Source organism: Neovison vison, chromosome 12 (genome assembly GCF_020171115.1).
Source record: "Neovison vison isolate M4711 chromosome 12, ASM_NN_V1, whole genome shotgun sequence".
Lineage (NCBI taxonomy): Eukaryota > Metazoa > Chordata > Mammalia > Carnivora > Mustelidae > Neogale > Neogale vison.
Genome location: NC_058102.1, coordinates 25,661,078 through 25,685,527, shown reverse-complemented (window position 1 = coordinate 25,685,527; position 24,450 = coordinate 25,661,078). Strand labels below are relative to the sequence as shown.

At 41.4% G+C, this 24,450-nt stretch overlaps 1 protein-coding gene across 1 annotated transcript; it reads right to left on the bottom strand.

Annotated features, from left to right (window-relative positions):
• NDUFA12 (NADH:ubiquinone oxidoreductase subunit A12) lies at positions 1-24,450 on the bottom strand. Its single transcript, XM_044227652.1, has 4 exons — positions 24,247-24,450; positions 23,300-23,382; positions 19,913-20,000; positions 1-284 (listed from the first exon to the last, which is right to left on the bottom strand). The coding sequence occupies exons 1-4, from the start codon at positions 24,330-24,332 to the stop codon at positions 104-106; spliced, it is 438 nt and encodes a 145-aa protein (XP_044083587.1). The 5' UTR covers positions 24,333-24,450; the 3' UTR covers positions 1-103.

Here is a 24,450-nt window from a genome sequence, read left to right as displayed (position 1 = left end):
CACTGTTTAATCAAACAATTTTAATCAAGTGAACAGTAACCAGGAAAAGTGCAATTACATGGACAGCCCGTATTTCACATGTTCGATCTGTTCTCCAGTGTCTTTACTTATAAGGTGTTGAAGGCGGGACCCACTCTTGAATCTTCTTTCTAGTGGTAGAATAAGGTACATACTGTTCTGGAGTGCCGCTCACATTGAACTTATGGTTTGTCCAGATGAATTTACGAGCAACAGGTGGTTTTGTTGTTGGAGGATCATCAGTCATACAGTGAAGCCAACGATGCCTTAAAGAGGAAAAGAGACAGTTACAAGAGGCAGAGTAGTGGGGTGGGAGGAAGGCAAAGCGGGCGCCTCTGCGGCTACTCTGTGGCTTGAGCTCAAATCTCAGCTTCAAGCTGAACTGCTTTGTCTTAACTTTTTCTTTTTCTTTCTTCTTTCTTCTTTTTAAAAGATTTTATTTATTTGACAGAGAGAGAGATCACAAGTAGGCAGAGAGGCAAGCAGAGAAAGAGAGGGGGAAGCACGTTCCCCGCTGAGCAGAGAGCCTGATGTGGGGCTCAATCCCAGGACCCTGAGATCATGACCTGAGCTGAAAGCAGAGGCTTAAGCCACTGAGCCACCCAGGCGTCTTAGCTTTTTCATCTGAGCATCCTGACTTCCGAAGGATGGCATAAGGATTAAATGTACCTAGAAAAATTCCTGGGCACACTAGGTACTCAACAATGTTAGCTACTGCTTTTATTGTTACTGTATCTTGAGGACACTAGCGTTTTTAAGATATACATTATTTTATGTATCTCTAAGACAAAAATGCTGCCAATTAACACATGCTACTATTGATTAAAGTAAGTGTCCTAACTGTAGATGTAAGGAGGGATTTCAGAACTGCCGCATCCAGTGTTGCTGACGGACACTAGAGGCTGCTCTGCGGGTGAAGCTCTAGCTTAAAACCCAACCAGGCTCCTGCTGAAGAAACGGTCTCTGCTAGCACCTTAAATTCAAGCTTATGACTGAATCTTACAGAACATACAACTTGTTATATTAAAACATTAAATCACAGCCTAAAGTTCCCAAGTATTTCAGTTTTGAGTGTTTAACAATTTAATTTCAAAGGAAGCTGGGTACATGGGTATAGAAAGGAAAGAGACCAATGCTGCTTCTGCTAACGGCAGAGAAAGAAGGACTAAAGGGCAATGGACAAAGAATAGAGCTGAATAGGAAGCCACACCAATTTATATGGGACAGGAAACAGAATTCACAGCAGATCACCCAAGGCTGGGAGCTCATGAGACAGGATGCTGTTATGGGAAAAGGGCGTGAGGGGAGGGAGCACACAGAGAAATGTGGCTTCAAGGGAAAAAAATCCAAAAACAACAACAACAACAACAACAAAAAAAACCCTGGACTTACCAGCTCTAGATGAAAGGGAAATGGAGGAACTCTCAATAAAATAACTAAGACTAAAGCTAATGAGAAAAGTTTATGATGCTATTTAAGTATAAGAATATTCGCTAGCAGTAATTGATAGATATAGCTGGGAAACTGGCCCAAACCAAGGATACTGTTGCTGTTGTTGCTGTATTTGTGTCTAAAGAAAAAGAACATCATGATCAGCTAACAAAATAAAGAATGAAGACGTCTGCACACAGTGGACTGGCGTCTCTCTCATATTCTCCGGCAGAAACAGGATTACTGAAAGTGACCTGAACCAATAAACTGTGACGATGAACATGAGCTTTGAACCTCTGAGATGACGGCAGTGAGACAGGCTCCACTAGCCGCTCAAAGGAGGGATTCGTTGTCAAAACCAAGGCTGATACTCACACGAAGGAGCTTTACGTAAGTTTAAGGCACAGCAGAGATATTTAACTTTTACCTTGTCGAGGCAGCTTAAGCAATTTATTTTAATAAAGTAACAGAAAAATTTATTCAAAATTTTGCTGTCAATTGCTGTCAAGACTCTTGAAGATTAAAATGATACTTAAGGAATCAGAGATCAAATCTTACATATATCTGTTCAGTTATTTAAGTGAGGGACTGAAGATCTCATGGAGAAACAGAAAATGCTCAAGAAAACTAAACATATTTTTTGCCATGATATATAAAATCTGAACTTTTAAAAAAAGATTTTATTTTTTTATTTGAGAGAGATAGTCAAAGAGAGCACGAGCAGGGGGAGGGGCAGAGAGAGAGAGAGAAGCAGACTCCCCACTGAATAGGGAGGCTAACATGGGGCTTGATTCCAGGACCCTGGACCACGACTCAAGCCAAAGGCAGACGCTTAACTGACTGAGCCACCCAGGTGCCCCTGAAAATGTTTATTCAGCAAGGCTACAGGCAAAAGTCAAGGAATGAATAAGCAATAATTTATTCTCATGATGGTAATATGAAGAGCAGAGGAAAATAATGGATGATTTGAATGAAAATACTCATTTTTGAGGAAGTCCGGACCTGCTCCACCAAGAAACTGTGAGACGGAAGCAGAGTCCAGGGAAAGGATCAGGAGGAAGAAGGGCTGGAGCGCTGGATGCACGAATGGGACAGGAACTGAAAGACAAAGTCAGCCACTCAGCATCCACGGCTGGACACCTGCTGAGGACCATCCCCTTGCCTTGTCCCCTTAGACATCACACTGGGATCACATGAACTGGGAAGCTGACCAAACAGTGAGGCAGAAAACGGTAACGACCTTGTCTCCTGGATGGAGGTGATCTGAAGTGTATCACTGATGACGCGGACTTCAATGGAGCCTTTAAAGTTCTCAAAAGGAAAATCAAGAAATAACCAGAAAACTGGGGGAAGAAAAGCAAAGGACTGAAGAGCTTACAGGACAAACAAGCTTCCAAATGGAGGAAGCATCTTTGCAGTGTGAAAATTCACAGCTTGAAAGTGAGATTCAGCAGGTGAAGCTTCAAATTACATTAAGAACATGTCATGCAACTTCGGGGACAATGATCTGAGCAGGAAATACACCACCTGGAAATAAAGAAGAAACTTCCCAACATGTGTGGAAACACGAACTCCACATACCAGATTCACAACCTCTACCAGAAGATGAGGGAAGATATGTGCAAAGAACTGGAGAGAAATACTTCCTACTGTAAAAAGGAGATCCTCTTCCGTGGGAAAAGAGCCCAAGAAAGCTATATGGCAGCTGTGTTGATGGACAGAAAACTCAAGAAGCTAAGAAAAGAAAACGGTCACAACTGGCAAATGTTGGCCAATGGGAGTCCAACTTCCAGCCTTTCCCAAGTGGTCCTTTTACTCTGGTTGCTCCACCTGCGGCCCATGGAGGCCCGGAAGTGTCAAGGGATCCCTTGGAACATCAGTCCTTCCAGGAATGAGGGTCAGGCACTGAGGGCCCAGGCTCTGGAGACACCTGCAGGTTTGACTCAGCTCACAGCAGCCAGGTCCTGAACCTGCAACTATGGCATATCTGTACATGTTTTCTTCTCTAATGTAATTTGATTTATCTCTTTTTGGTTTAGCTACTGTTATTTAATTGGAGCTACAATTGCTCCTATTCAAGTAAAAATGGCATTATAATTTTAAAATAGTATTTTTCAGATGAAGATTCACTTAATTAAAAAATGTTACTGACAACAAAGAAAGTTTAATTTTCCCTTTCAGAAAATTCCCAGAAATAAAATAACAGTAACAAAAATCTACGCAGTTTTGAATCTTACTTCTCCTTGGATAATATACATTATTAATTTTGAGAATCAAGGCTGGCTTCTGACCATAATGTTCACGTTTCAGATGTTTGTTTTCTTTCCTTCTTTCTTCCTTTTCTCTTTTCTTTCTTTTTTAAGATTTTACTTATTTATTCGAGAGAGAGAGACAGTGTGAGCATGAGCAGGGGGAGAGGCAGAGGGAGAGAGAAAAGGAGAAAAAGACCCTCTGCTGAGCATGGAGCATGATGTGGAGCTCGATCCCAGGCCCTGGGGATCACGTCCTCAGCCAAAGGCAAGTGCTTAACTGACTAAGTCACCTAGGTGTCTCTCAGATGTTTTCACTTAACATCACTGGACATAAAAATTCTAAAGTTTTGGGGGTGCCTGGGTGGCTCAGTGGGTTAAAGCCTCTGCCTTCGGCTCAGGTCGTGATCCCAGGGTCCTGGGATCGAGCCCCGCGTCGGGCTTCTCTGCTCAGCGGGGAGCCTGCTTCCCTTCCTCTCTCTCTGCCTACTTGTGATCTTTGTCTGTCAAATGAATAAATAAAATCTTTAAAAAAAAAAAAATTCCAAAGTTTTTTTTTTCATTTTTTTCTAAAAATGGATATGAGGGGCATCTGGCTGGCTGAGTTGGTGGAGCACAAAACTATCTCAGGGTTGTGAGTTCGAGCCCCATGTTGGTGTAGAGGTTACTTAAAAAATAAAATTATGTTTAAAAATATATGAAAGACTAAAGAAAAATGTGATTTTTTTGAGGTAAAAATACACATCACACTAAAATGATTACTCTCTCCCACTTTAGTTTATGAAATATGCCCATAAACACCATTCAGTCACTTATTTAATACTAATGTAGGTACTTCATTTTTTTTATCAGTAATCATTTTTTAAAATTCATTTTTATTTATTTATTTTTTATAAACATATAATGTATTTTTATCCCCAGGGGTACAGGTCTGTGAATCGCCAGGTTTACACACTTCACAGCACTCACCATAGCACATACCCTCCCCAATGTCCATAACCCCACCACCCTCTCCCTACCCCCATACCCCCCAGCAACCCTCAGTTTGTTTTGTGAGATTAAGAGTCCCTCGGGGCGCCTGGGTGGCTCAGTGGGTTAAGCCGCTGCCTTCGGCTCAGGTCATGATCTCAGGGTCCTGGGATCGAGTCCCACATTGGGCTCTCTGCTCAGCAGGGAGCCTGCTTCCCTCTCTCTCTCTGCCTGCCTCTCTGCCTACTTGTGATTTCTCTCTGTCAAATAAATAAATAAAATCTTTAAAAAAAAAAAGAGTCCCTTATGGTTTGTCTCCCTCCTGGTACTTCATGTTTTAAAACTGAGCAAACAGAATTGAAATGACTTTCCCAAGATTCCACAGCACATATGGCACAAAGCTGAGGCCTGAACACAACTTCTCAATGGATGAAAAGAACATTTTGGTCAAAAAATTATAATCAAGAGATGAAACTGGATTAGGATTATGATGGGATCTAAGTATCTACCAAAATCCTGAGATCCATCTAACCCCAGGATAGGGATGGTAAGTTTTACACTTAAAAAAACCACAAAAATAGGGGCACCTGGGTGGCTTAGTGGATTAAAGCCTCTGCCTTTGGCTTGGGTCATGATCTCAGGGGATCAAGCCCTGAATCCATCGGGCTCTCTGCTCAGCAGGGAGCCTGCTTCCTCTTCTCTCTCTCTCTCTGCCTGCCTCTCTGCCTACTTGTGATCTGTCAAATAAATAAAATCTTTAAAAAAAAATAGTTCGTTACAAGACAGTTAACTCAAATCTCGCTGGCTCAGTAACTGTGTTATTTTTAATTAATGCAATATGAAGCAAAGTCCCAATAGGGTTTGGCAATTATAATTCTAAGGATCAGCTGAAAGTCTACCCAAGAAAATTTTGAAAGCTCACCACTATCAGGAAAGGCTGGCATTACTAGACATTAAAGGCTCAAATATTAGATCAGTATAAAAGCTAGTTAAAAAAACAAGTATGATAATACTGCAGAATAAAATTCCCCAAACAGATGAAAGTATATATAAGGTGATCCTGGCATATCAAATTATTGGGGAAACTAAATATTTCTCAACAAATTATGCTAGAATGATTAATACTGTTGGGAAAAAATCAAGTTAGATTTCCTAAACCATGTATCAAAACAGATTCCAGGGCACCTGGGTGGCTCAGTGGGTTAAGCCGCTGCCTTCGGCTCGGGTCATGATCTCAGGGTCCTGGGATCGAGTCCTGCATCGCACTCTCTGCTCGGCAGAGAGTCTGCTTCCCTCTCTCTCTCTCTGCCTGCCTCTCCGTCTACTTGTGATTTCTCTCTGTCAAATAAATATATAAAATCTTTAAAAAAAAAAAAAAAAACAGATTCCAGACAGATTAATGCTGCTCAGATACAATGTGAGTGAATATTTATATTCACAGAGTGGTATTTATAAAATGTGAAGAACAATTTCTAAGATTAACATTAAAAGCAAAAAGCCATAAAGAAAAAAAAGTGTAATTCTATTACATAAAAACTGAAATTTCTATGTCTTAAAACTCTGCAAATGAGATTAAAGGATAAAGTTTCAGCTCAGGTCATAATCTCAGGGTCATAAGGTCGAGCCTGCTTAAGATTCTCTCTTTCGGGGCACCTGGGTGGCTCAGTGGGTTAAAGCCTCTGCCTTCAGCTCAGGTCATGATCCCAGAGTCCAGCAGGGAGCCTGCTTCCCTTCCTCTCTCTGCCTGCTTCTCTGTCTGCTTGTGATCTCTGTCTTTCAAATAAAGATAAATAAAATCTTAAAAAGAAAAAGAAAAAGAAACTGTGATTAAAAAAAAAAAAAAAAGGATTCTCTCCTTCTCTCAATAAACAAACAAGCAAATAGCTAAGAAAAAAAAAGTTGTTTCAGGAGAGAGAGAACAGTAACTTGGACCAGAGAAATAGTGATAAAGATCATGATCCGAGGTAGGACCTATTCAGCAATCAAGCACAAAGAACCTGCTGACAGACTGGGTATTAGGGAGACTTGTGAGGATGGCCCTTCAGCGTCTGGCTTGGCTAAACATGAGTCATCGAAAAGCTTAGAAACATTCTCTGCCTGATAGGTCTGTTCATCTATCTATGTTGGACATTTGAAGATATTGAAAAAAATAAAATACACTGTATTTATAAATGTGACCTAAAATGTTGAAAAGGATATAATTAACAAAAACTGCAAATGGAGACAATTGTTTAGGAGATTTTAATCCTTTCCATTAGAATTTATCAAACATTCATCACATAAGAGAAAATAATTGTTATTTTAATGCAAAAATGTTCAATTTACAAACCTTGTTATCCTATTTATAAATTGGACCTCAAGACTTAAAGAACAACTAGGTTTTGAAAATTGCAGCTGTAACTTTCTTTTTTTGAGATTTTATTTATGTATTTGTCAGAGAGAGAGAGACGGTATGTGTGCGTGCACAAGCAGGGGGAGCAGGAGGCAGAGGGAGAAGCAGGCTCCCCACTGAGGAAGGAGCCCGATGTGGGACTCGATCCCAGGACTCTGGGATCATGACCTGATCCAAAGGCAGACATTTAACCGACTGAGCCACCCAGGAGTCCCTGCAGCTGTAACTCTTAATAATAGAGATAGAGAACAATCTGATGATTCCCAGAGGGGAGATGTGGGGATGGGCAAAATAGGTGATGGAGATCAAGGAGTGCACTTGTAGTGCACACCCGGGGATGTATGCAAGTGTTGAATCACTATATTGTACACCTGAAACTAACATAACACTGCGTGTTAACTAACTGAAATTAAAGCAAAAACTAAAAAATTGTGATAATAAAAATTTCAGCTGTAATAAACAGCATATTAATTTTAAACCCAAATTTCCATTAATCCTTTATACATCAAAAGCCTCTCAGACACTAAAAACCTCAAACTGACAAGCAGAATATTTAGTGAAATGGGGGAACGTCTGTGACTTTTTTTTTTTTTTTTAAAGATTTTATTTATTTATTTGACAGACGGAGATGACAAGTAGGCAGAGAGGCAGACAGAGAGAGACAGAGAAGCAGGCTCCCTGCTGAGCAGAGAGCCCAATGCGGGACTCAATCCCAGGACCCCAGGATCATGACCTGAGTCGAAGGCAGAGGCTTTAACCCACTGAGCCACCCAGGCACCCCAAAAGTCTGTGACTTATTAAGTGAGAAGAGGGGAACGGCAAACAAAATGTTATGTATAATAAAGATATATATGTGTCTATATATATATATATTTACATATACATATCTATATCTAGTTATTTATAATAACAAAACTTCTTCTAAAGAGAATACGATTAATATATTAGATACACTGTGATCCTTTCAAATTATTCCTCCCCTATTCAAAAGCAAACCCTCAAATATTCAATCAATGAATGAAATATTAACAGTGCTTATTTCTGGGCCAAGGAATTAAGAGTTTTATGGGTTTTTAAAAGATCTTATTTGTTTCAGAGAAAGAGAGAGGGGTGCCTGGATGGCTCAGTGGATTAAAGCCTCTGCCTTCGGCTCAGGTCATGATCCCAGGGTCCTGGAATCAAGCCCCGCACTGGGCTCTCGGGTCAGCGGAGAGCCTGCTTCCTCCTCTCTCTGTCTCTGCCTGCCTCTCTGCCTACGTGTGATCTCTGTCTGTCAAATAAAGAAAGTCTTTAAAAAAAAAAGAGAGAGAGAAAAGAGAGAGTAAGAGCAGGGGGGAGGGGCAGAGGGTAAAGGAGAAGCAGACTGCCTGCTGAGCAGGGGGCCCGACTCCAAGCTCAATCCGGGGAACCTCAGGTCATGACCTGAGCAGAAGGCAGATGTTTATATAAGCGCCCAAGGAATCAGAATTTTTGTTTCTACCTCATTTATTTCTGGATTTTCCAGGTTTTCTACAACAACTGTATATTTTTATAATTAGAAAAAAATTAACAGTGATTGCACTGATTGTTTTAAGAACATGGAAAATTGCCGGGAAAAAAACTTTGAATGATTATGAGCCATTACATTAAAAAATTATTTAAAAGGACTAAAGGAAATATGCCCAACATTGACAGCGGTTGTCTCACAGGGGGCTATGTAGATTATCCCTGCTCCCTGCCAAATTCTTTAAACTTTTCCGATCCCTCAGATTTTTTCTTGAACCCACAATCCTAAAATCAAGACAAATGGAGATGAAGAGTCAGATACTCAACCAAGTAAGCAACCCAGGCACCCCTGACCTCTCACATTCTTTTATTTATTTATTTACTTATTTGAGAGCAAGAGTGAGATAGAGAGGCATATGTGGGCAGTGGGAGGAGCAGATGGGAGGAGAGAATCCTCAAGCAGATGCTCAGTGTGGAGCCAGGGGCTCCATCCCATACTCTGAGATCATGACCTGAGCCAAAATTAAGAGTCAGATGCTCAACCACTGAACCAACACCCCATGATCTCTCACATTCTGAATTTCATATTGCCGAATCAAAGGGACACTTCTCCATCCTTATCCTATGTCATCACTCAGCAACATCACTCAGTGTGGCTGGCCTTCTTACCTTGGCTGAAATGCTACTCTGGTCTAGCTACTGCTCATTCTTCTTTGCTAGCCTGACCTTGTCCTAAACTCCAGACTTATATGTCCACTAGACATATTTATTCTCTGATGGTTATCTCAAACTTACTACATCCAAAAAAGAGGCTTCTGACTGCAACCCTCCACTGCCCATCCGACCCTTCCCCCTGTCTTCCCATCTCAATGAATGGTACTACCATCTACCCAACCTCTCAAACTCAAAACCTCCGAAGCAGCCTTGATTCCTACCCCCAAGCCATCCCAACTTGTACCCCACTTTTCCACAAAAGGCATCCAGAACATCAGATGGTAACTGAAAAAAAGCTGACCATAAGGAAAAGGTATTCTCAGAAGCAGGAAACATTTCATTCCACCATGGCACAGCAAAAATCTTCAAGAACAAAATTATTTTCTGTTAAAAAAGGGAAATTTTCAACATATGCTATTATTTTTAAAAGAATGTATTTATGTATTACTTCAGTAATTTAACCATTAGTCTTAGTAAGAAAAATCAATATACCAGGAGATACTGGCGGCACTACACTAACGGAGAGAAGACGTTACTTAGAAATGAACATAAGGTGCCACCAAGTGGGTAAAGAGTATACAAACGGTAGAGAAAAATCTAGGCAAACCATATTTGTTTGTTTTAACTTGATTTAAAGGATTTTTGATCTCAGGGTCTTTGGATCGAGCCCCACATCATCAGGCTCTCTGCTCAGCGGGGAGCTTGCTTCCTCCTTTCTCTCTCTCTCTGCCTGCCTCTCTGCCTACTTGCGATCTCTGTCTGTCAAATAAATAAATAAAATCTTTTAAAAATAAAATAAAAAAATAAAGATTTTTATGCATTACGATATAGATGGTGGCAATTAGCTAATTTAAAACAAAGATAAAATTGAGGATAGTCAAAAGTGGTATAAAACAGTTATTTGTAATCTACCAACAACTGAGTATTCTGTTCAATCAAGTTAAGCTAATATAAACTCCTGAAAAAGAAATTTAAAATCTCACTGCTGAACCTGTAAGAGAATAGAACTTCGATAAGAAAATAAAGGTACTGTAACAACAACAAAAAAATAGCAGACACTAAGTTAGAGTACCGGCTGAACACGAGGTAGAGGAGCATGGTCTTGTGGGAAGCGAACCTCACCTATGGGATCTGATGCCATCTCCAGGGTCGACAGTGTCAAAAATGGGTTAAACTGTAGGACGCCCAGCTGGTGTCAGAGACTTACTTATTGTGAGGTGAAATCTCAACACATTTGGTGACCAGAAGTGTCAGAAGTGAAGAGTTTTGTACAAGTAGTACAAGGAGACTCACAAGAGAAACACACGGTAGGGAAGAACAGGGTTTCTCCCTATGAGGAAGGAAAAGACTGAAGGTTTTTTCCCCTTTCATCCTCTCTCCATGAGTATGGGCTGCATTTACTGACTCACTTCTAATAACTAAAATATAGCGTAACTGTAGAATGTCACTTCTGAGATCAGGTTTTAGAAAAGCTGGGCCTAACGTATACTGTGTTAACTACACCTCAATTAACAAAACAAAACAAAACAGCACCTGGGTAGCTCAGGCGGTTCTGCCCCTCCCTCTGCTCTCTCTCTAAAATAAATAAATTTTAGAAAAAGAAAAGAAAAGAAAACTACTCATACACAGAAGGCTGTGGCTTTCATCTCAGCTGATCTCGTTACTGGCTCTCAGGAAGCCATATCCAGAGATGGCCTTGTGGAGAGGCCCACAAGAGTGAGCACAGGAGCAAATCCTGGAGGTCTGCCAACAGCCATGTGAATGAATTTGACCAAAATCAAACCATGAGGGGACTGCAGCCCCAAATGGTATCCTGAGTGTAGCTTTGTGAAAAATCCTAAACCAGATACATCTAGCTAAGTGGCACTCAGTTCCTTAAGCACAGAAATTGTGAGATACTGTTTATTGTTTTAAGCTAAATTTGGGATAATCTGTTATACAGTAATGGATAACTAGTACCCCAAAACTCAAAGCTGCATCACTAGCACCTTAACCTTAGTCCAGCCTCCAACAGCTCCTGCCCAGACAACTACATACAACAGCTTCCTAAGTGATAAGCCTGTTTCCACACTGCCCCTTTCCTCATTCTTCACAGCAACGGCAGAGATGCTTTAAAAATGTAAATCATAGGCAGTAATCGCTTGGACATTGCCCTTAGCAACATATTTATGGACATGTCCCTTAAGACAAGGGAAACAAAAGCAAAATTAAACTATTAGGACTACACCAAAATGAAGTTTTTTGCACAGCCAATGAAACCATCAAGAAAACAAAAAGGTGACCTAGAGAATGGAAGAATGTATTTGTAAATGACATATCCAATAAGGGATTAATATTCAAAATATATAGAGAATGTATACAACTCAGAGCACCTGGGTGGCTCAGTGGGTTAAAGCCTCTGCCTTCAGCTCAAGTCATGATCCCAGGGTCCTGGGATCGAGTCCCGCATTGGGCTCTCTGCTCAGCGGGGAGCCCGCTTCCCCCTCTTTCTCTGCCTGCCTCTCTGCCTACTTGTGATCTCTGTCAAATAAATAAATAAAATCTTAAAAAAAAAAAAAGAATGTATATAACTCAATACCAAAAGACCCCAAACGATCTGATTAAAAAATGGGCAGGGGCACCTGGGTGGCTCAGTCAGTTAAGTGACTGCCTTTTGTTTGGGACATGATCTCGGAGGCCTGGGACTGAGCCTCATGTTGGGCTCCCAGCTCAGCAGGGAGTCTGCTTCTCTCTCTCCCCCTGTTCATGCTCTTTCTTTCTTTCAAATTCATAAATAAAATCTCAAAAAGAAAAAAAAATGGGCAGAGAGGGCGCCTGGGTGGCTCAGTCGGTTAAGCATCTGCCTTCAGCTTAGGTCATGATCCCAGTGTCCTGGGACAGAGCCCTGAGTCAGGCTCCCTGTCTGCTCAGTGGGAAGTCTGCTTCTCCTTCTGCCCCTCCTCTCTGCTTGTGATCTCTCTCTGTCACAAATAAATAAGAAAAGTCTTTTGAAAAAAATGGGCAGAGGACCTGAACTGATATTTTTCCAAAGACATGCAGACGGTCAACAAATACAGGAAAAGATATCCAACATCACTAATCATCAGGGAAATGCAAATCAAAACCACAATGAGACATCACCTTATAGCTGTCAGAATGGCTGGCAACAAAAGGATGAGAAATAACAAGTGTTGGTGAGGCAGAGAAAAAGGAATCCTTGTGCACTGTTGGTGGGAATGAAACTGGTGCAACTGCAGCAAAAAACAGACTGGAGTTTCCTCAAAAAATTAAAATTAGAATTACCATATGATCAAGTAATCCCACTACTGCATATTTACCCAAAGAAAATGAAAACACTAATTCAAATAAATATATGCACCCCTATGTTAATTGCAGCATTGTTTACCATAGACAAGACATGGAAACAACTTAAGTGCCCACCCATAGATGAATGGATAAAGAAGAAGTGGTGTACATATACAGTGGAATATTACTCAGTCATAAACAAGAATGTGATCTTATCATCTGTGACACATGGATGGACCAGAAGGTATTGTGCTATGTGAAATAAGTCACACTGAGAATGAAAAATATATGATTTTACGTAAAACAAACATACAAAACATATAAAAAACAAACCAGGGGCGCCTGGGTGGCTCAGTGGGTTAAAGCCTCTGCCTTTGGCTCATGTCATGATCCCAGAGGCCTGGGATCAAACCCCGCATTGGGCTCTCTGCTCAGCAAGGAGCCTGCTCCCCCCTCTCTCTCTGCCTACTTGTGATCTCTGTCTGTCAAATAAATAAAATCTTAAAAATAAAATAAAAAGCAGAAATAGACCCATAAATACTGAAAACTGATGGTTTCCAGAGGAGAGGGGATATGGCGATAAGCAAAATAAGTGGAGTGGAAAAACGAATGAATAAATGAATGAATAAATAAATGGAACAAATATAGTAACCCAGTATTATTATTTTTAAAGATTTTATTATTTATATTATATATTTATTTTTATTGTTTATTATTTATATTTATATTATACATTATTTATATTATTATTTATTTATTTGAGACAGAAAGAGAGAGACCAAGAGCAAACGAGAGAGAGAGAACACAAGCAGGCTGGAGAGATAAAGGGAGAGGGAGAAGCAGGCTTCCTACTGAGTGGGGAACTCGACGCAGGTCTCCATCTCAGGACCCCGGGATCATGACCTGAGCCGAAGGCAGATGCTTAACCAACTGAGCAACCAGGTGCCCCTATAACCGACTATTAGGAGGGGAGTTCATGTCGACATAAATAAATGAGTAGACTTATATAATGGGATGAGTAATAGGATACTTATATAACTTCAAAGTACCTCTACACAAAATGCTAATTAATTGCAAAGGAAAAACTTTAGAAAGGAAAAACCTGGCAGAACCACCAAAACTTTAGAAAGGAAAAACCACCCTGAATTACTCAAGTGAGAGAACTTATCATCACTAATACGACAAATATAGGGTGCCACCTAACAGAATGCAACAAGAACATGACATGGCTTCTGTGATATTCCTGCTGCAGATACAAAGCCTGAATGTAGCCATGAGACTAGACTGACAGACCCACACTGAAGGCCTTTCTACGACATAACTGGTCTGCAAATTTCAAAAGTATAAAGATCATGAAAATCAAAGAAAAGCTAAGGAACAAATCTAGAGTGAGACGAGAGAGAAATGAGATCCATATGAAATGCACGATTATATCCTCTGGCTATCAGAGACCTTGTTGGCAAAGTGATGAAAATGGAATGGGGTCTGAAGATTAGATAGTAGTCATATCAACTGTTAATGTTCTGCCTTTGATGGGTAAACTGTGGTTATGGGGAATATCCTTGTTTGTAGGAATCACACACGTGAGTATTCAGGTCATCCCTTTGGCAACTTATTTTGAAATGATTCAGATACTTGTAACTTCTCAGAAAGTTTAGGACTGTTCCCAATTTTAAAAAATTGTAAAACAGATCACATCCTACTTTACCTTCCAGTGACTTTCAAAGAAACTTAGATAAAAAGCCAGAAAACCGTGGCTCCCCACATCTACATATCTAGGCTCTAGCTAGTTTTCCCATCTCATTACCTAAAGTCTTCCTTTCACTTGTTCAATTCCAGCCAAACTAGCCATATTGCTGTTCTTTGAGTACAAGCAAATAAATCTCAACACACAGGCTTTTGCCCTGTGGTTCCTGCTGCCTGGAGCTCTCCAGAGCCACCCCCCCCCCCCCACAGCACTTCTCTGGCTCTCTCCCTCCTCTCTTCTAATGTCAGTTTCTCAAAGAAGCCTTCCCTAACCTCCAAATAAAACAGCACCGGACCTTCCCATTGTGCTTTACCCCTTTATGAACACCAGCTTCATGTTTTCTTCCTTGCATTTATCACTGCCTGACATATATAGAACCCTTTTGTTTTCCTGCCTTCCCCGCAATGGGAGCAAGAACTTTGTTGTATTACTGTTGTATTCCCAGTGCCTACAATAGTTCTTGGCACCTGGTAAGCATGCAATAGTTATTTGAATGAATAACGATGATAAACTGTGTTTGTTATTCACTACTTTATATATAAGATAATACCTGGCTCTCTAAAGATGAATCAACCCAACTTCAAATTTTCTCATAGATCAAAGGTAGTAAGAATCCAGAAATTTAGAATTCCACAGTGTATTACACTCAGCAAAGGGGGGGATCTGAGAAACAAACAGCTAAACTTGTCCAACAGCACTTCTCCCTACATCATAAGACTTTAAACTCCCCTTACAAGCAAGGGTCATCAAAGGTACTCAGCCCTTCGGAGGATCCTCTCCACAAAGAAATTCAGCTCTATATCCTCAACTGCCCTCAGGCTCCTGCTGGAGAGATGTTATCTTCTACAGCTTTGAACCTTCTTTTTTGTGTGATCTCAGATCATACAAAAGAACTTTCTTGGTTGATTTTAGTACTTTTATCTTTTCATTTTTTTTTTACTACTTTATCATTTTAAATGTGTTTCATCACATAATTTAAATCAGTCCCCCCTTGCCAGTCTCCCAAAACACAGTATATGAGCACCGATGTAAACCTTGAGTGCTTTGAAGGTGACAGATCTCAATCCATTTAAGATCTGAACAAGACAGGCCACAGGCCTTCTGCATCCTCCCAGGACCAACACCACCCCCAAAATAATCAACTAAACAAGTAAGTAGGACACCTTGCCTCCTAAAACCAAATTCCACTTTGAGACCTGGGACTCAAATAGTGCCCCTGACATAGAAAATGCCCCTTCAGAGAAAGTAGACAGCTCTTGACCTAAAATCACAGCCCTTCAGACCTTAACAGAACCACAAAATCACAGGCTATTACTACTGCCCACTAAAAAGAGCCCAGGGGCGCCTGGGTGGCTCGGTAGGTTAAGCATCTGACTCTTTAACTTTGGCTCAGGTCATGACTTCAGAGTCACCGTACAGAGCTGGGGTCCCTGCTTAGAAGGGAGTCTGCTTGAGCCTCTCTCTTTCCCTCTACCTCTGCCCCTCCCCCCACACATGTGCATGTTCCTTCTCTCTCTCTCTCACACATAATCATTTTTTAGTATTTGCTTCCAATGTAGGGCGAGTGTGTATATATGTGTGTCTATGTGTCTGTGTGTGTATTTTAAAGATTTTATTTATTTACTTGTTGGAAAGAGACAGCACAAGCAGGGGGAACAAGAGGCAGAGGGAGAAGCATGCTCCCTGCTGAGCAAGGAGCCTGATGTGGGACTTGATTTCAGAACCCTGATAGCATGACCTGAGCCGAAGGCTGACGCTTAACTGATTGAGCCACCCAGATGTCCCTAAGTAAATAAATCTTAAAAAACAAATAAAAAGAGCACAAAATCCAGCCTCAAATGTAACATCACTGCTGCTTTCTCACGTTAAGAGCCACTGAGTTTTATTATAAAGATATAATCCAATACAGAAATACCTCAGAGAAATCACAGGTTTGGTTTCAGACTAACACAGTAAAGCAAATACTCAATAAAGCAAGTCAAATGAGTTTTGTGGTTTTTCAGTACATGTCAAAGTTATGTTTATACTCTACTATAGTCTATTACATGTGCAATAGCAGTGTGTCTAGAAACAAAACCCCAACGTATGACTTGATTTAAAAATACTCTATTACGGGGTGCCTGGGTGGCTCAGTGGGTTAAGCCACTGCCTTCGGCTCAGGTCATGATGTCAGGGTCCTGGGATCAAGGCCCGCATCGGGCTCTCTGCTCAGCCGGGAGCCTGCTTCCTCCTCTCTCTCTGCCTGCCTCTCTGCCTGCTTGTGATCTCTCTCTGTCAAATAAATAAATAAAATCTTAAAAAAAAAAAAATACTCTATTGCTAAAAATACTAACCATCATCTGAGCTTTTAGGAAAGTTTTGTTTTGTTTTGAGCTTTTAGGGAGTTTTAATCTTTTGGCTGGTAGAGGGCCTTGCCTTGAGGTTGACACCTGCTGACTGACCAGGGTGGTGAGGTGGCTGTGGGAATTTCTTAAAATCAGACAATAATGAAGTCTGCCGCACTGATGAACTCTTCCTTTCATGAACAATTTCTCCATAGCATGCAATGCTGTTTGACCGCATTTAGTCAGAGTAAAACTTTTCCAAAATTGTGGAGTCAATCCTCTCAAACCTGCCACTGCTTTATCAACCAAGTTTATCTAATATTCTAAATCCTTTGTTGTCAACAATCTTCACAGCATCTCCACCAGGAGTAGATTCTACAAGAGACTACTTTATGGGGCGCCTGGATGGCTCAGATGGTTAGCTGTCTGCCTTCGGCTAGGGTCATGATCTCAGGGTCCTGGGACTGAGCCTGCATTGGGCTCCCTGCCCAGCAGGGAGCTTGCTTCTCCCTCTCCCTCTACTTTCTCCCTCTACTGTTCTCCCTGCTTGTGCTCTCTCCCTATCAAGTAGATAAATAAAATCTTTAAAAAAACAAAAAACCCTACTTTATGTGCTCATCCATAAGAAGCAACTCCTCCCAACTGTTCAAGCTTCATTACGAGACTGCAGCAATCCAGACGCATCTTCGGGCTCCACTTCTCAGTCTAGTTGTTGCTATTTCTACATTTAGCTCCATTGTTACTTTACCCACTGAAGTCTTGAACCCTCAAAATCATCCATGAGCAATAAGCGGGAATCAACTTCTTCCGAACTCCTGTTCATGTTGATACTTTGAACTCTTCCCATAACATCACAAATGCTTTCAATAGCATCTGGAATGGTGACTCCTTTCGGGAAGGTTTTCAATCTACTTTGCCCAGATCCATCAGAATAATCACTACCTGTGGCAGCTACAGCCTTACACAATATATTTCTCAAAAGAGACCTGAAAATCAAACTTGCTCCTTGATCTGCAGGCTGGAGAACAGATGCCATGTCAGCAGGCATGAAACAACATGAACCTCACTGTCCATCTCCACCAGACCTCCTGGGTGAGCAAGTGCAGTAAACAGTAAACAGTAGTATTTTGAAAGTAATCTTTTTTTTCCTGAGCAGTCGGTCTCAAAGTGGGCTTAAAATATTCAGTAAACCATGTGTTGTCCTTTAGGCTTTGTTGTTCTACTGATAGAACACAGGTAGATTTATCAGACTTAAGGGCCACGGGATTTTCTGAACTGTGGGTGAATACAGGGTTCAACTGAAAAATCACCAGCGGCTTAGCCTGTAATAAAAGAGCCAGCCTATCCTCTGAAGCTTCAAAGCCAGGTATTAACCTCTCTCTAGCTATGAAAGTCCTTGATGGCATATTCTTCCAACAGAAGGCTGTTCCGTGTACACGGAACATCTGTAGTCACCGTCACTAATTACCTTAGCTAGGTCTTCTGGAGAACTCGCTGCAGCTTCTCCATCAGTACCTGCTGCTTCACCTTGCACTTCGATGTTATGGAGATGGCTTCTCTCCTTAAACTTCATGAGCCAAACTCTGCTAGCTTCACTTTTCTTCCACAGCTTCCTCACCTCCCTTAGCCTTCATAGAATTAGACAGAGTTAGGGCCTTGCTCTGGATTAGGCTTTGGCTTAGCATGTTGTAACTGGTTTGCTTTTCTAGCCAGAATACTGAAACTTTCTCCACATCGGCACTTTCTTACCGTGCTTGTGTTCACTGGAGTAGCACTTTTAATTTCCTGTAAGAACTTTTCCTTTGTGGGGCGCCTGGATGGCTCAGTTGGTGAAACGTCTTTCCTTCAGCTCAGGTCATGATCCCAGGGTCCTGGGATCCAGTCCTGCATCAGGCTCCTTGCTCAGCGGGGAGCCTGCTTCTCCCTCTGCCTCTGCTCCTCCTCCCCTGGCTCATGCTTGTGAGCACACACACTCTCTCTCGCAAAAATAAATTAAAAATCTTAAACAGACAAACAAAAGTCCCAATGAAATACACATTTCCACTTTCTCTTGAAAAATCGTATTTAGAAACCACTGGTTGAATTCTCAGCTGATGGAACTAGGGGTGATGAACAGCACTGCTGCCCTCTTTAACAGAGCACGTGCTTTTCAGCCCTTTACAGTCCCCACTATTCCCAACTGTCTCATGCTGAACTTCACCCACTTATGTTACATGCCTGGATTTCTAATGGAGTCTGCAGAAATAAAATGAATACTCTGAGATAATGAGATAATTCCAGTTTCTACTCAAGAGAGCCTGAAACTCTTTCTGATGCTCAAATTCAACTAAAACAAAATGTCACAGTTAACCTAATCTACTTAATTCTAGCTTTTGGTGAAAATTTCTAGACTGATGGCAACAGGTACCCAGTTTAACTGTGTCTATGAAAAAGATTTGAGCACTCTGCTTTGAAATATTTTATATAAAATTTGATAATTCAAGTAAGAGCATTTAGAATTCAATGTCAAAACAGGTATATTACAAAATTAGTTTCTAGAGACCTAAGGAATTTGAGGGCTCTCATTTTAGAGGAGAAAACTAAACCCCAGAAAGATTAAGGAACATGCATGAAGTCACATTGCCAAATATTCAGAGTCAGAATTCTTTTTCCTTTTCCCTTCACCCATAGCCAGGTGATAATGTGGCATACTGTTTTTCCCCAAAGACAGCCATACCATTATACATGCCAACATATAATGTGATATTGACTTGCCTCCATCAAGAGATAGGGTCTCTGTTCTCTTTCATTAAGCTTAGGCACCATTTTCTAACTGCCTCAACCACTGAGATGCAGAAATGATACTGGATGATTTCCAAGACTAAGTCAGTAAAGGCAACAGGGCTTTTGCCAAGTGCTCTCTCTTCAGAACTTGCCTGAGGAAGCCCAGCTACCTGAGGGGGTTCCAATCCAATGCCCCAGCGATGCCCCCAGCTGACAGCCAACACCAACCGCCAGATACTGAATGAACAAGTCTTCAGGTGATTCCGCATTCCAGCTTCTGAGTCTTCTACTGACTCTGTGGAGCGGAGATAAGCTGACTATATACTGCCTGAACTCCTGACCCATAAAAACTGAGAGATAAATACTCACTGCTTTAAGACACAAAGTTTTAGGGTTATTTAGTACACATTCACCATACCTGGGTCAGACACTTTCAGAACACCACTAACTGGTTTATAAATAGATAGTCAATAAATATTTGTGTCATGAAACAAATACTGCCAAGCCAAATAAAAGAAATTGTTGACTAGTTTACCATTCAGGGGGCACCATGCTTCCATCCACATCCCAAAAAGTGTTTTTGCCATTCATTTCAGTAGTGTATATAACCCATCGGTGACGGCCTGGGTGGAAAGATCAACATTTATAAAGATGTGAGGAAATAAAGACAACCTTTACAAAACAAAACAAAACAAAAACTAAACATAATTGTATAATGTCAAAGAAGACAACTAGTTTTTATTAAAAAAAAGACTTTTATGTGCTCTTACATAAGAGAAAAGTTAAAGGAATAGCACCCTGGGTAAATTGGTAGAGGCATGCCTCAGGAAGTGTATGGCAAGCTTTTATCAATAGCCTGGCAGCTACAAGAGCAAAATCACTACAATGAGACCGAGACCCATTATGTGGGTGGGGCTCAGTTATTTCCCACAGTGGAGAACTCTTGCTTCTCCCCTATCCTTCTGCCAAGGGAGCAGAGGAGAGTAGGGGAATGTGTTCCGAGCTGCGCAGGGTATTCAGGAGAAACTGCTTTTCCTGAGATGGGGGACAGGAGAAATGTATTCACAGCAGTCATACTCAAATTATGTGTTTCCATATGGATTTTTTAAATGACCACCAGAGATCCTTTTGGAAGCCGGTGATCATAAGCAAACATAAACAATGGTTAGATTAGTAAGTCAGTTCATGTCATCAAACTAGCATGGCAGTATTTGCTATTTAACAAATTGCTATGGAATAGTTGGGGGCCTAACTACAACTTACACAACTGTTACCATTGGTCCTTAAGTTGAGCAGAGACTTGGATTCTTTTTTTTTTTTTTTAAGATTTCATTCATCTACTTGACAGAGAGAGAGACAGCGAGAAAGGGAACACAAGCAAGGGAAGTGGGAGAGGGAGAAGCAAGCTTCCCGCTGAGCAGGGAGCCCGAAGCAGGGCTCAATCCCAGGACCCTGGGATCATGACCTGAGCCAAAGGCAGATGCTTAACAACTGAGCCATCCAGGCACCCCAAAGACGTGGATTCTAATCAGACTTTGTCACATAATATGAATGGATTTTAGGCAAGTTTTATAAGCCTCAGTTTTTCTATTAAAATTGGATGAATATAGAGGCGCCGGCTGGCTCAATCAGTAAAGCATGAGACTCTTGATCTCAGGGTTGTAAGTTCAAGCCCCATGCTAGCTGTAGAGATTACTTAAAAAAATAAAATCTTCAAAAAAAAAAAAAAAGTAGATGATTACACCTACATCTTCAGGTGCTATGAAAATTAATCATCATACATATACATCTAGTTTAGCATTGGGCAAAAAAGTATATAAATGTTAATTCCTTTCACCTCTTCCTTACAACCCCTACCCCCAAACAGAAAATACTAAATTCATCTTATAATTGATTTTAACAAAATCAATTTGTTTGAATAAACACATTTTATTTGAATAAACAAAAAGTAATCTGCATTTACTTTATAGAGTTTTCTTTTTTTTAAAGATTTTATTTATATGATAGAGAGCATGCACAGGCATGAGAGAACACAAACGGGGAAGTGGCGAGCAGAGGGAGAGGGAGAAGTAGGCTCCCCACAGAGCAGGAAGCTGGATTCAAGGCTCGATCCCCTGGGATCATGACCTGAGCTGAAGGTAGAGACTTAACTGACTGAGCCACCCAGGCACTCTTTATAAAAGAGTTTTCTGGGGCGCCTGGGTGGCTCAGTGGGTTAAGCCTCTGCCTTCGGCTCAGGTCATCATCCCAGGGTCCTGGGGTCGAGCCCTGCATCAGGCTCTCTGCTCAGCAGGAAGCCTGCTTCCCCCTCTCTCTCTACCTGCCTCTGCCTACTTGTGATCTCTGTCTCTCTGTTAAATAAATAAACAAAACCTTAAAAAAAAAAAAAAAAGACTTTTCCTAGGTAAACACATAATCAACAAACATCAACTAATGCTATTTAAATACGACCTTATCTATTAAAGGAAATACAGATTTTTCAAGCACAATTAGGATCCTCTGGAGCCCAGGTGCCTTTGAGGGACCCCTCTGGCATCTCCCTGGTGTTGAGATATCTGCCTGAGTCTCTCTGTGCAGCCCCAAGGTGGCTTCTTAACCATACCAGAGACTTCTCCCAAGGCCTAGACCAAATGGAAACAATAAAGCTTTTTGCAGGGAAAAAAAAATTCCAGATTTGCTTCTTCTACTCAAGAAATCAATCTTGAGAATAAGGAACTAGAAGTAAACTATAATCCAGCTCGGCAGGGCAATGTGAAGGCAGATGAAAACACCTTGGAAAAGGTTTCACAGAATAGGCTATGATGATAGAGATGAGACTTAACAATCTCACAATATACATATACCAAAATTTTAAGGGTACATCCTTAGACTCAGCAAATCTACTTTCAGGAATTTTATTCTTACAATATTTAAACAAATGATTTGGATGTAGTTACAAGCAAGTCACTGCAGCACTGTTTCTAATAGCATAAGGCTGAAGGCAATCTAAGTATTTATCAGTAGTGAAGTACTTGAAAAAGAATGATTCTTTCATACACTGGAATATTGTGTACTTTTAAAAAGAATGCTGATTTTTTAAATTAAAAAAAAAAAAAAACTACAAACAAATTCAAACAAAGAATGCTGTAGATACATCCAACTTACTACTATGGAAAAATGGCCCATAAGTTTTAGGTAAAAATATTTCCATTTACAAACAATATACATAACATAATCACATGGAATTTTAAAAAAATGTATGTTGGTTACAGTCATTAAAGAAGCTCTTTGTACATTATGGAAAGCAGAGTCAAATCAAGTCTCAGGGTGCCTGTGTAGGTCACGATCCCAGAGCGCCCAGATGGAGAGTCTGCTTCTCTCTCTCCCTCTGCTCCTCCCCTGCAGCTCTCTCTCTCTTGATCAAATAAACAAAATTAAAAATCTTTTAAAAATAAACTAACAGGGGCACCTGGGTGGCTCAGTGGGTTAAAGCCTCTGCTTTCAGCTCAGGTCATGGTCCCAGGGTCCTGGGATCGAGCCCCGCATCGGGCTCTCTGCTCAGCAGGGAGCTTGCTTCCCTTCCTCTCTCTGCCTACTTGTGATCTATCTGTCAAATAAATAAATAAAATCTTTTAAAAAAATTAAAACAAACAAACAAACAAACAAACAAAAAACAACGGTGTGCCAGGGTGGCTCAGTGGGTTAAGCCTCTACCTCTAGCTCAGGTCATGATCTCGGGGTCCTGGGATAGAAACCCGCATCGGGCTCTCTGCTGGGTGGGAAGCCTGATTCCCCCTCCCTCTCTTTGCCTGCCTCTCTGCCTACTTGTGATCTCTCTCTCTGTCAAATAAATAATAAAAGCTTAAAAAAAAAAAAAAAAACCCACAAAAGCCAAGTCTCAATCTTCACTCTTGATATTTGTATCAAAAAATACTGTACTCACCAAAAAACTGTTTGTTGTCTTCATAGTATTTGTTTCCATATTTGTCTTCCCCTACTAAGGTACCAACCCTCACATCATTTGCCCTGTGAATATCCAAAAAAAAGAGAGAGAGAGAGACTTTACAATGGCTCTTTGTTCAAAGCACAAACTTAATACAGTGAGTATAACAACTTTCAGAAACAAAGGCTGCTGCATCAACGAGTAAAATGAGAGGGGATGGTCCCCTAGTTGTACACTTCCAGCCTTCATCTCCAGGATCAAGCCACCCACTGCTGAAGAATCGGCTTTCAGGTAAGAAGAGCTCCAGAATCCCTGCTCATGTTGCCCCCAGCACCATGTAGACACGTAGAAAGATCGACTCAAAGGAAAGGCTTAAAATTACACTAAATATATTGATGCAATATCTTCAAATTACAAGACGACTTTTCTCTTATTCCTCCAAGACCATGAGGCACTGGAGTTAGCAAAAACCGAAGCCAAAGGATATCATCTTAAAATGATTCTCCTGTCTGCAGGGCTTTGACTCGATTCTGGGTTCCCGCGCACGAGGCTGCTCCCCCAACTGCATGAATGTCAGGACGAGCGGGGACCATCACTATCATCTCGGCCAAAGCCTCAATGGACAGAGGAGGAAACTGAAGGCCAGAGAAGGTAGAAAGTTTCCCAAGGTCAGAGTGTTAGGCAAAGCGCACGACTCTCCAGGAAGCCGGGCAGGGGTGCAGCCCACAAGCCCTCCACTCTTACAGTCTCTACAGCGGGCTCTGATCCTGTCTCAGGGAGACTCCTGCACCCACACTTCGGCCTGGGGAAGCAGGGCAGAGATGGGGCAGATTGTCCTTGACAAGAGCTGCGAATTCTCCAAGGGACCCAAGCCCGGGACTCCTTCCAAGAAACCAGCTAACTCAAGTATAGTCCAAGAGGTCAAGAGCTTGGCTCTGGCCGCCTACCTGAAGAAAACCCGTAGATAGCCACGGAGGCCGCCGTGGCCGGTGACCTGCTGCAGCCCCCGCCTCAGGACCTGCAAGAGCTCCATCTTGTCCGGTAGGCCCAGCCTCCCGGGTGCGGCGCTCAAAACGCACCGGGAGGAAGCGCATACTCTGCCAGACGGTACCGACCAAAAAAGTTCCCCGTAGTGCCCGCGAACGCTGTAG